This window comes from Pimephales promelas, chromosome 2 (genome assembly GCF_988280905.1).
Source record: "Pimephales promelas chromosome 2, fPimPro1.hap1.1, whole genome shotgun sequence".
NCBI lineage: Eukaryota > Metazoa > Chordata > Actinopteri > Cypriniformes > Leuciscidae > Pimephales > Pimephales promelas.
This window is the reverse complement of record NC_142770.1, coordinates 10371613-10382823: the sequence shown is the minus strand read 5'-3', so window position 1 is coordinate 10382823 and position 11211 is coordinate 10371613. Positions and strand designations below refer to the sequence as shown.

At 38.8% G+C, this 11211-nt stretch overlaps 4 protein-coding genes across 5 annotated transcripts in view; 1 reads left to right on the top strand and 3 right to left on the bottom strand.

The window, feature by feature from the left end:
* The first annotated feature begins 121 nt into the window (after nt 1–121).
* Nucleotides 122–2962, top strand: trmt13 (tRNA methyltransferase 13). Of its 2 annotated transcripts, XM_039682998.2 has the most exons (11): nt 122–279; nt 403–452; nt 686–752; nt 870–929; nt 1005–1074; nt 1244–1350; nt 1706–1873; nt 1982–2054; nt 2145–2219; nt 2301–2691; nt 2767–2962. In XM_039682998.2, the coding sequence occupies exons 1-11, from the start codon at nt 145–147 to the stop codon at nt 2960–2962; spliced, it is 1392 nt and encodes a 463-aa protein (XP_039538932.2). In that variant the 5' UTR covers nt 122–144. The 2 variants fall into 2 exon arrangements, with proteins under 2 accessions (XP_039538932.2, XP_088990863.1); XM_089134737.1 differs by having other exon boundaries at nt 129–279; nt 2145–2691.
* A 977-nt stretch (nt 2963–3939) lies between these two features.
* On the bottom strand, nt 3940–7834 carry lrrc39 (leucine rich repeat containing 39). The gene is made up of 9 exons (XM_039682999.2): nt 7537–7834; nt 7199–7373; nt 6620–6725; nt 5459–5615; nt 5234–5370; nt 4987–5132; nt 4750–4902; nt 4418–4560; nt 3940–4274 (listed from the first exon to the last, which is right to left on the bottom strand). Exons 2-9 carry the CDS (start codon nt 7324–7326, stop codon nt 4204–4206), a joined length of 1041 nt encoding a protein of 346 aa, XP_039538933.2. The 5' UTR covers nt 7327–7373; nt 7537–7834; the 3' UTR covers nt 3940–4203.
* Nucleotides 7835–8292: 458 nt separating this feature from the next.
* LOC120486306 (dynein light chain Tctex-type 5-A) lies at nt 8293–9526 on the bottom strand. Its single transcript, XM_039682240.2, has 2 exons — nt 9497–9526; nt 8293–8823 (listed from the first exon to the last, which is right to left on the bottom strand). Exons 1-2 carry the CDS (start codon nt 9500–9502, stop codon nt 8293–8295), a joined length of 537 nt encoding a protein of 178 aa, XP_039538174.2. The 5' UTR covers nt 9503–9526.
* Nucleotides 9527–9712: 186 nt separating this feature from the next.
* dbt (dihydrolipoamide branched chain transacylase E2) overlaps nt 9713–11211 on the bottom strand; it is a 5993-nt gene continuing 4494 nt past the window's right edge. The window contains exon 11 of the mRNA XM_039682863.2: nt 9713–10683. Within this exon, the coding sequence (XP_039538797.1) occupies nt 10516–10683 (168 nt within the window). The 3' untranslated portion in view covers nt 9713–10515. The remainder of the gene's footprint in view (nt 10684–11211) is intronic.

The window sequence follows — 11211 nt, the reverse complement described above, 5'->3', positions numbered from 1 at the left end:
TAACAACAACAAATTAATAAATATATTAATAATTTAATGAAATTAAATTTTACAGACACACATTTGTATACTTTTATTCCTCATCTCTGTCGTGGATGTCTCTTATTTTAAAATGTCTTGCGGAAGTTGCGTCTTCAGTACACTATGGAGGGATCCACAGCGGACGGCGTGTCAGCGCCTTTACCTGGAAGATGTGCTTTTTATGTTGTAAAAAAGAAACGATACTGCAAGATGATTGTTGGAAGTGGGAAAACCTTCTGCGGGGAACATGCAAATGCTGTACGTTACAATGTTCACGCAAGTCCTGCTCTGAATGGATGTGCTGCTTCTTACCTTGCCCCCATTAAAACTACTTGATCAAACTGCTTGCATAAACTTTTGACTGATGTCATTTTCATATAGGGTGAAGAGAGTGAGAAAAAACGAATACCCTGTCCTTTGGACCCCAAACAGTAAGACTTTAACTCTTCTAAAAAGTTTGGAGAGGTTTAGAAATATGAACTTTAAGTATAGTTCAGTCCAGACTTAATCAAAGAAATCATTCCAGAGCTTCAGATTTAATTCCGAAATTAAATCAAATCATTTGATATGATTATTGACAAACATAGCAGAGTTTTGTCCGATGACTTGGACAATGGTAGATGTGTAACGTTAGAACTTTTATGTGATCTCCTGTTTTAAACAGCACTGTGTTTGAAGATAATTTGGCCAAACACCTGAAGAAATGCAACTCCAAGGAGAAACCAAAACCTGTACGTATGGATAACTCCACCAACCCTTATCCTTCAATATGTTATTTTTTCTTACTTTTTCTTGAATTTCACAGTTCCTGTGCTAATGACTTGCTATGTTTGATTTATATATGTTAGATTTATTATGTGAAGGACATCAATGCTGGGTGTGAAAATGAAGATGAAACCATAGAAGAGGTGATGATTTGAGCATATATAAAAATGACATGGCTTTAAAGAAGATATGGGCTTAATAATGATGTGTTAATGCAGATATCCATTGCTGATCGATCCAAAGAGGAACTGGATGAGTTGATAGTGAAACTTAAAACTGCATTACAAGGTATGCAGGTGCCATTTAGATTTTATCACATGATTATTAAATCTGTTTATGTTATGCATTAATTAGACACCAAACGATGAACAAATGTGGAAAATAAAAATTGGTGGCTTTGATGTTGGAGGGTTTATTGTCATTTTATTGTAAAGGGATTCTAATCTGTTTTCCTCAGGTCTAAATACCAAACTCACAGAAAAAACACTCTCACATTCTGCTCTATATGAGCCTCTAAATGACCCAAAGAATGGAGATTCTGCTTTTAAACACCTCAAGCAACAGGTAAAGCATTCCAGAACTGACAAACTACTGTATACTTACTCAATATCAACAGCGGGCAACGTCAGTCCTGGAGGGCCTCGATTTTGAGAGAGGGGGCAAGTCTACTTGGATTCAAAGTGATCAAAGCCTTTGGGCGTTCCATTTAAACACATTGCAAGGGTTTGGACAGTAGTGGGCACTTTTGCAATTTAAGCAGTGACGTAGATCCGAGCGAACGTGAAGAGCATAAAAAAAGGGGTGATTTATGGAAAGTGGCCCCTCCAGAACCGAAGTTGCCCATCCTTGCTCAAGTTGCTCTGTATAAATGGTCTTTATTTTCGAGCAGAGTTCATATTCATAATATCTCATTTTCCAGGCCTCTATTCTTGGAAACATGGAAGTTTTGGAACTGCTGAGTCCAAACAGATGCTACATAGAGTTTGGGGCAGGGAAGGGAAAACTGTCCCATTGGATTCACATTGCTCTTAAAGCAGCTGAAAATGTCCATTTTTTACTTGTGGAAAGGTCCAGTACTCGCTTTAAGGTGTGGTGTCCTTTGCATGAAGCTTAGCTATCCTTTCCTCAAGCACAGAAAAATATTGTTCTTGTTGCTCGAAAGTGAGGTTACATTTGATTTTGATGGGTTTTTAAGGTAGATGGCAAGCACAAAAATGCAGACTCGACTTTTGATAGGCTTCAGGTTGATATTCAACACCTTGATTTACGTGAGTAAGCTTCTCAAAGAGTTCCTTACGGTGTTAATATATTATAATATACATTTTTCTGCGATTGATCTTCTGAATATTTCCTTCCAGTGAAAGTTCCTCTCCTGAGAGAAAAGCGACTTCCTGTTATTGGTGTTGGGAAGCACCTCTGTGGTGCAGCAACTGGTAGACTAGAATTCAATAAACTTCATAAATATTATCATGGGATCAGTCCTGCAAGATTGATGCATCAACTTATCTCCACAGATTTGGCCCTTCGGTGTTTATTTGAGCACAACTGCATTGACAAAGATGATGACCCTCCTACCAAGCGTGTAAAACTTAATCATACGGAGGGTGCTGGTGATGATATGAAGCCTGTTCCCTCAACCGAAGGCAGGGAAACTGGTGAAGAGCTCATAGTGTCAGGACTGGCCATCGCTCTTTGCTGCCACCACCGTTGCGACTGGAGACACTACGTGGGAAAAGAGTTCTTCAGACAGAAAGGTCTCGGACCAGAAGAGTTTGCTGCTTTCCAGCGCATGTCGAGCTGGGCCACTTGCGGCATGAGAAAATTCAGCTCCAAGACAACAGAAAAAACAGGCGAAGAGGAAGAACATGAGATGAGCGAGGAAGCTGTGCCAGATACGCTTAACGGGTGAGTTTTCTGCTGACCGACCAATAAGTATTATGTTAAGTTCTTGATTTCATTTATAAACATTCTTTCTTGCAGTTTGATGTCAGTTGAAGATCGGGAACAAATTGGGCGGCTTTGTAAGCACCTGATTGACCATGGAAGAGTGTATTACCTCCAGCAAAAAGGCTTTAAAACCAGTCTGAGATACTACACAAGCAGAGATGTGTCACTGGAGAATGTGTTACTAACTGCCATTCCCACAGCCAATCAGAATAGAGATGAATCTAAATAGCTGCCTTTGCAACAGAGCGGCCATTTGAAGTCGAGGACTTTTCTCCCTCACCTTCACCTTCACCTGAAGTGGATGAGGGTGAATTGTATGTATACACAGGGCCAAATCCATTCGAGCTGCTGACTCAAACTGCGGTCTTAACTCCCGCATCGCGACCGGCATCTGATGAGTTATGTCGTCGAGTTGATCTCAATAGCGCACGCTATTGATATTATGCCGCTATATGAAAAAATCCAGCAAAATGCACCGGCTCGTTTGTCGACCCTAGAGGATTAACTTTATCCTAACCATAAATTGTGATTAAAATATCCATGATCACTCACATCAAGACGCCGCTGCGGTGGAGGAGTCCATGCAGGACGAGCAGTGTTTGGCACTGCGTGTGGAGAAGCCCATGTCCACCTCCGTTACTATCCTGATCACTGTACTAAACACTGATAAATCTATGCTAACTTGAAGCTATCCTAACTGTACTATGCTACTAGCTACACAAAATAATCTAAATTATCTATATAATGCTATGCTAAATAGATGCAACAATACTCTATCCTGGTCGTTTTCAAAAATAATCTAAATAACTATATAAATGCTATGCTAACTAGATGCTATTATATGCTATAGTATCCTGATCGTTTTCAATATTCATAAATCCAACTCCTGACTCGCTACAGTAGTTTTGACGGAACCAGATGCTTTTATACCAGGGGCTGCCAAGGGCGTGGTGAGCTCGCACCAAGGGTGTGACAGAGTGCGTCTGAGAGTTCGCTACGTCAGCAAGTACCCCTACTGCAGGAGCTTTCCGTTTAACCTGAAGAGGGCAGCACTCAGACGTTTTTACACCATATATTTGAAAATCAAAACACTTTATACTCAATTGTCAAAAAATGTACTCGAATCAATGAACAGCATTTATGAAGCTCCATTCTTACAGATCATTAACTAAAAAAAGTTGTTTTGGTGTTTAGTTACCCTTTAAGACAAACAAGCACAAGTGCAGGAAACATATGCTTCATTTTATTTTATCAATGTTTATGGATTTTTTATTTTATTTTAGTTCATCCACAAACATTACGTATATGACATACTAGCAGGAAGAAGCACTCCAACAAATGACAGGCAACAAAACATTTAAAAGAAAGAAGCACTCTTCACAGGACTTGGGAGAGGGGACAATACTTGACATGATGGACCGGAAAGATCAGTCCAAAAGGCAGGTGAGCAGACAGAAGCCAGCATGCAAGTCACAAAGACGATGCTGTCTCAGACACGCCGTCCAGCGTCACATTTAGCAATGACGTGAAAGTTTGGGATCCTGAAATAGACATGGAATGCAAAAGTTGTTTTCATAAAGAGGCTCTAAAGGCTTTAATTCCAGTTCTGTTTTATTTATGTAATATTATATAATAAAGATCTGCTACAAGTTTTGCACACAATACATATTGAGTACGGCATAACCTCTTTTCCGGGCTTCTTGGATGTAGTAGTGCATGAACTCGCGACCAAACATCTCCCTATCATTCTCTTCCTCGTCTACATCCTCTTTTAAATCAGGAAGCGTCACCTCATATGTCAAAGGATTGTCTCGGAAATTCACAAACCTACAGAATGAGCATTTTAAGCTAAGCATAAATAATTTGTAAATATGTCAATGCGCTACAATTCAGTCCTCAAAGAATTTGCATTCACATATTTGCGTGAAATATGTTCAGAGCTTTAGTCGTTCTTATAGAATAACTGTTTTGCTTTTGTGGAACGTTCTACAAATAAAGCAAAATATTTGTGCTTACCTGAGGTTACTCATGCCCTCCATAAGTGGAGGAATGTCTCGTAGTTTATTTTTGCTCAGAACTAGTGTGTCCAGGCTTTGCATGCGGCTGATGTTGTCTGGCAGGTACTCTAGTTCATTTCTCGGGAGCCACAGGGTATGAAGTTTCTCCATTCTAGAAGAAAACCTGACTAAGGTCATCAGATCCATTACAAAGTCTTGGTTGTAGTAGTCATTGATGGACCAAATAGTATTTTACCTGTGAATATCGTCTGGCAACCTTTCCAGACTGTTGCTGCCCATGTCTAGCCACTCAAGAGAAGGAAGGTTGACCACGCAATCTGGAATGGTGGTGAAGTGGTTCATGGAGAGGTCCAAGTGATACAGCTTCTTAAGATTGCTAAACTAAGGTAAGTCGGATTGAAGTAAAAACAGGTGATGGGTTTATATAGGGACATATAGACAAAATATGTGGTGTATATATGGGCATTCTGAGTTATAAATACCTGGGTGGGCAGCTCATCCAGATCTCGATTCATTGCAAGTTCCAGTTTCTCCAGATTTTCACAGCAACTAAGTTCTTCTGGTACGTAACTCACTCTGTTATAGCTCAACAACAGCTCTCTTAACCGAGTTAGTTTGCCTGTTGGTTATAAGAGCATATCTGAGAGTTACTTTAACTAAAGAAATTCATCAAAGTTTGCTCAGATTCCACCTATTTTCTCACTGACCAATCTCTCTGGGAATCTCCGTGACTGAATTACGAGATAAGTCCAAGACTATGAGAGACTCAAAGCTTGAGATGAACCGTGGAATTCTTTGAAGTCCTGTTCGGTGTATCTGCCATTCTTGAATCTGGGAGAGTTGGACCAGAGCTGGAGGAAGAGTCTGCAGAAAGGGTCAAGGTTCCAAGAGTGAGAACCAAACAATCCATCCATTTTTTTTTTGGTTTAATTGAAGATGTTATTTATCTCCAAATATCTGGGCAATAGTATTGCCCATGACAATTTAAAGGTATTAACTCTTTCAGAATCTTTGCCCTAAGTCAGGGGAGTCTGATCCTGCTCCTTGAGAGCCAGTATCCTGTAGAGTTTATGCTGCATTCCAGACAGCTTGGAATTCATATTTTTTTCCCACCTCATATTTGAAAATAAAGTCTTGTAATGCCACTCGGAAGTAGGACATTCGACCTGTGATCTCAGGGCAGATCGAATCAACCCTGACCTCAGCGAGGCAAGTCATTTGAAGTCCTGCTTCTAATCAGCATAGCGTTGAGCTAACTTACATCAAATGTAATACATTTTTATTTAGACATTATGTTTATATAATGATACCTTAAATTGAGGTTTGTTTGCAGCTGTTTTTAAAGCAAATGACAGAATTTTGATATTTTTCTATTTTGCCATTAATTGACACAAAAACACGAAATGCTCTCTATGTGTCATGGAGACATCACGTGGTCAACATGTGAACTGGAACTCACTGAGGTCGGAAGAGGGACATTTCAATTGTGACATTTTCACATCCAATCTTGTCTCAAACGTGGCATTAGCTCCAACCCCAAACACACCTGAACCACTTTATCAAGGTCTTTAAATTACTAGATTTGTCCAGGCAGTATGTTGATGGCAGGTTGAAGCTAAACTCTGCAGGAGCTTGGCCCCTTGGAAGCAGGATTTGGCACCCTTGCCCAAAGTCCTGTCCCAAACCGCACCCTTAGCCCTTGCAGTCCACTACTGGCAGCTCCAACCTTAAACACCTGAACCAACTATTCAATGTCTTCAAGATTACTAGAAACCTCCAAGCAGATTGAAGATTGATTCTCTCTGGATAACAGCACCGCTTATTGACTTCTAATATGATATTGAGCTCAAACTCACAAAGAGCCTTACCTTCCACTCCTCCTTTTCAATCCGAAGGATGACACGTCCTTCCTCAGTCACAACTTTTTCCTTTAGCTTGGCCAAAGTGATACGATCCTCCCAGGCACCTGTTAACCTATGCCAAAGATTTGAAACTATTAAAAAACGTTCAATGATAACTGCAGTTTTTGGATAGACAAAAGCACAGACTGTGAAGTGGTTCTCAACTGGTTTTGCTTTAGGTCCGAGATTTTACATTGGACATAGTGTCGTCATCGATCCAATGCAGAACCAAACCTGAAAATCACATTCAATGTATGTCTTTTACCTTGCATAGTTAAACTCATGGTCTTTGAGAAAAATATCCTGTCATGCAACTTTTCCATGTTGCCAAATTGCCATCTGCTTAATTTGACTACCTTCTACCAAGTAACATGAGAGCCATAGAGTTTGATTGTATACTTGGCCTTTGATGATTAAAAGCATATTGTTATCCTAACTATTCGTGATTTTATGGTTATTATTTGTATTAGAGACCTGCAACCCTTTTTAAGGTCATGACCTACTAAGAACCATTATGATTCCCATACTTGACAGTAGTGCACGTACCTACCCACTGCTCTCCTGTCTCTCTGTTCGTTCTCCTTCTTCAGTTCATCTTTGCTTTTCTTTATCCGGTTTTCCCACAGAGCCTTGACGGAGTTTACTGTCCCATAGCACACCGTGAGCCCCGTCATGATGATACAGAGCCCCAAATATCACTTCATACACACATTTTGCTAGCCTAAAGCAGCAGACAAGCCATTTTACTGGCCAGAAAAAGTGTATGCACTGCAAAACTATTAACATTTGCGTTTAATATAGGACACATTTGAATTAGTACTGTGGACATCACAAGCTGTGACTGACATTAAAGCAACTTTGAGATACCAAAGTGTAATGCTTACCACTCTCATTTGGTCATATTGTCCTTCCAGCTTCTATATACCATGTCTGTGCCAAGTTAGCGCCCATTGCTGTATCAATATCAAAAGTCCTCTGACAATTCCAATAAGTGTGATCTGTGTTGAAAGAACTGATTTTGAAGTAATTATCCCTCTGTGATTGTCATGGTCTTCCCTGTTGAAGCTTCAGTCTGGCCAGTGTCTATATTTAACCAGAGTCAACACTGGGAATAGTGCGGTCACATGTTAAAGTTGGCACAAGAGCAGCTGTCCGCTTTTACATACTTTACCGCACCAGACATGCTTTCAAGAATAGCGACATTAACCTGATTAACACAGTTTCAAGACAACACTGTTAGGCCATATATTTGCAAATTATGATTGCTGCAAGTAGAACATTATATAATTCAGTTTTAGCATACCATAAATGTGAAATATTCATTTTGTTGCAGTCAAACACGCGGTTTTGCAAGCAATATGACAACAAATTGTGCCTTTTAACAAAGAAAGTATATGCAAATGTATTAACAAATTTATTTACTGTATGTTTATACATTTTTTAAATATAGTTAACAGATACATTAGCAGATAGTATTAGCAATGCAACATATAAACATAAATAAGCTACTGACAGAATTATTTCCAAAAATCTTGATTTAACACTTAATAATTATTTTAAATTATCAGAATTACTAAAATCAATAAAATATATATGTTAAATGTATATTTTAGCGATTAATCGATTTGATCGATATTTATTTATGCTAGCCTACTCTTTATACACTGCAAACAAAGCGCAAATAAGGAGCTGTTTTTATAGATATATTCAGTGAATGTGTCTGTAGAGGGACTCCAGACGGCTCTACTGGAGCAGTTCACCGCCGAGTCCTTCAGCTGCCCGATGGCCACATAACAAACCAACTTATATCGATCACACAGCAGCTTCTTTAAAGCCGTTTTAATGCAGTCAGACAGTTCCATGGAGAGTACCGCACATGCGCAGCTGTACTGCACAGTCTGGAGTCTTTCATCAACAATGCGTTTGATTATTTCACGTGCTCGGTCAGTGGAGAAGCGTCTCTCTGCGGTGGTCTGGAAGTGGATTAGCTGCTCGTGCTCGTCTCTGTCTGATGGTAACTTTTGGTTTCTCGGTTCCTTCTTCATCGTCCAGGTTGAGCCGCGTCCCCTCTGGATGGGGATCATTGATGATTGAGGGTTTTCCTTGGATGTTTTCCTTCTAAGGGAGCTTTTGCTTTTCTCCTGGGGTCCCTTCCACGTTTGCTCTTCTTTCTTTTGTAATTGAATTGAGAACAACATTGTTACAGTCGTTTGTCATTTAGGTACAAGGTACACAACACAGTATCTATTTGTTAAAATCAATTTTATTTTTTCTTATGTTTTATTTATTTGATCGAAAATATGATTACACTTTTAAATAACCGTTTCCTATTTTAATATATTTTAAAATGTAATTTATTCCGGTGAACAAGGCTGTTTTTTCCAGCATAATTACACCAGTCAGTGTTACATGATGAATAGAAATCTTTTCTAAAATTAAATAGCTTTACTGTCACTGAATAATAGTATTATTTTCTTTAAAAAACAACATGCTTAATACAGAATAATACGTTTTTATAAATTTGATTGATATTAGTAATAAAAACCAGATGATTTTAGATATAATTTTTTTTAAATAATAAAAAAAAAATATTTTTTTAAACTAAATTTTCCAATATTTATGGTCTTATTTTGCTGATACTATCTTCTAATGTATCTACTAGTATTGGTTGCTTAAAATCAATGAGTTCAGATTAGCAAGGATTTTCTACAAATTAATTTGCACCAAAACTAATATAATTTTAAGTTACATTTAATTTATTCTTTGATCAGTTTTATTATAGTAAATCTAGAATACAATTAATCCTGTTACATTAAACTAATGTTATATGTACAAAAGCCTTACCTGCATGTTCTTTCAGTAACAGATGCTCATCTAAAATCTCAGTTTGTGTTGGGCTTTAAACTGTGAGCTGAGAATGAGACACAGGCTCCGCCCCCAACTGATACACACTGTTTGACTTGTCTTAAGATCATAAATCCTATTAGATTTACTTGCTGTGCTCATTCTGGCTCCTGAAGTTCACCATGTATGAGATGGAATAAAATACTGAGTGGAGTATAAAGTTTCTCAAATTTATAATTTATTAAAACACTTTCCTTTGAAATTCACACACTTAAACAAAGATCTCTCAAGGAAACTCCCATCATTCATGAGTAGCAGAACATTATGCTCCAACAAGAATCGTCACACCAGAGAAGATGAGAGGACGCATCAGTACAGATTCCCCACAGCTTTAGTTTGAATCACATTAATTTCATTGTCCTTTAAAAACAATGACTGGAAAGAAAAGCAGCAGTGAAAAAAACGTGAACGAAGGACATGTCCAAAGCAAGAAATTATATTTTGTTTTAATAAGTGGCAATTTTCAAGGATCAACAATATTTTAAAATGACACAATAGTACTAATAATTCTAGAAATGTAATTTCTTTCGAATTTGGGGTGATATTTTATTATTTTTTAGAGATGTTAACCACTAACAAACAATCACTACTGTTTATCGCTGATATTAAAAACCCCTGTGCAACACCATTGGAGGCTTTACAGTATATAGAAAGTTCATTTACAAAAAAGATCATGTGTGAGTTTTCATATTGCTACATTAAGTTCATATTCTCTAACATTCAACAATACGTTCTGATAGATGTAACATCTTTAATAAGTAAGGCAACAAGAGGAGAGAATCACAAGGAAAACAACAAAACACCAGTTAGCTATTAGCTTCATGACATTGTTGAAATGTTCTTTATGTGCAACAGTCATGAGACCAATGGCTCAAATAGCTGTGCCCCAGTAACGAAAAAATCTTTAGTGTCAGGATACGGAGTCATATGTCTAGAAATGCTTGGAGAAAGTGTGCTTTCTATTTTAGATCCAGGACCATGGTGGCGGGGTTTTCCAGGTACGATCTCCACATGTTGGAGAACCGACACATGGTGGCTCCGTCGATGATTCGGTGGTCGGCGGACCAGCTCACGTTCATGATGTGTGCTTTCACTACCTCGTCCTTGTGGTTGAACCGGGGCAGGACCTGAGGAGAACGCAAAAAAAGATGATGCCACTTGATTATGGCAGTATACTAACATACGGATGCTTCAACTAGGTGCTGAAAGCATTCTTTAGAGATGTTGGCCCATATTGATAGGAGAGCATCTTGCAGTTGATGGAGATTTGTGAGATGCACATCCAAGACACGAAGCTCCCGTTCCACCACATCCCAAAGATGCTCTATTGGGTTGAGATCTGGTGACTGTGGGGGCCATTTTAGTACAGTCAACTCATTGTCATGTTCAAGAAACCAATTTGAAATGATTCGAGCTTTGTGACATGGTGCATTATCCTGCTGGAAGAAGCCATCAGAGGCCATATGGTGGCCATAAAGGGATGGACATGGTCAGAAACAATGCTCAGGTAGGCCATGGCATTTAAACAATACCCAATTGGCACTAAGGGGCCTAAAGTGTGCCAAGAAAACACCATTACACCACCACCACCAGCCTGCACAGTGGTAACAAGGCATGATGGATCCAGGTTCTCAAGTAGCAAACTAGTATGCAAG

Excerpts from the sequence above, each read along its gene's own strand:
- trmt13 (XM_089134737.1), top strand. The coding sequence starts at position 145 with ATGGAGGGATCCACAGCGGACGGCGTGTCAGCGCCTTTACCTGGAAGA. Across the intron at positions 1,874-1,981 it reads GGTCCAGTACTCGCTTTAAG|GTAGATGGCAAGCACAAAAA; the intron begins GTGTGGTGTCCT and ends TGGGTTTTTAAG. Across the intron at positions 2,055-2,144 it reads TATTCAACACCTTGATTTAC|TGAAAGTTCCTCTCCTGAGA; the intron begins GTGAGTAAGCTT and ends ATTTCCTTCCAG.
- lrrc39 (XM_039682999.2), bottom strand. The coding sequence starts at position 7,326 with ATGACGGGGCTCACGGTGTGCTATGGGACAGTAAACTCCGTCAAGGCT. Across the intron at positions 5,371-5,458 it reads GGAGATTCCCAGAGAGATTG|GCAAACTAACTCGGTTAAGA; the intron begins GTCAGTGAGAAA and ends TATAACCAACAG. Across the intron at positions 4,275-4,417 it reads CCAAGAAGCCCGGAAAAGAG|GATCCCAAACTTTCACGTCA; the intron begins GTTATGCCGTAC and ends TGTCTATTTCAG.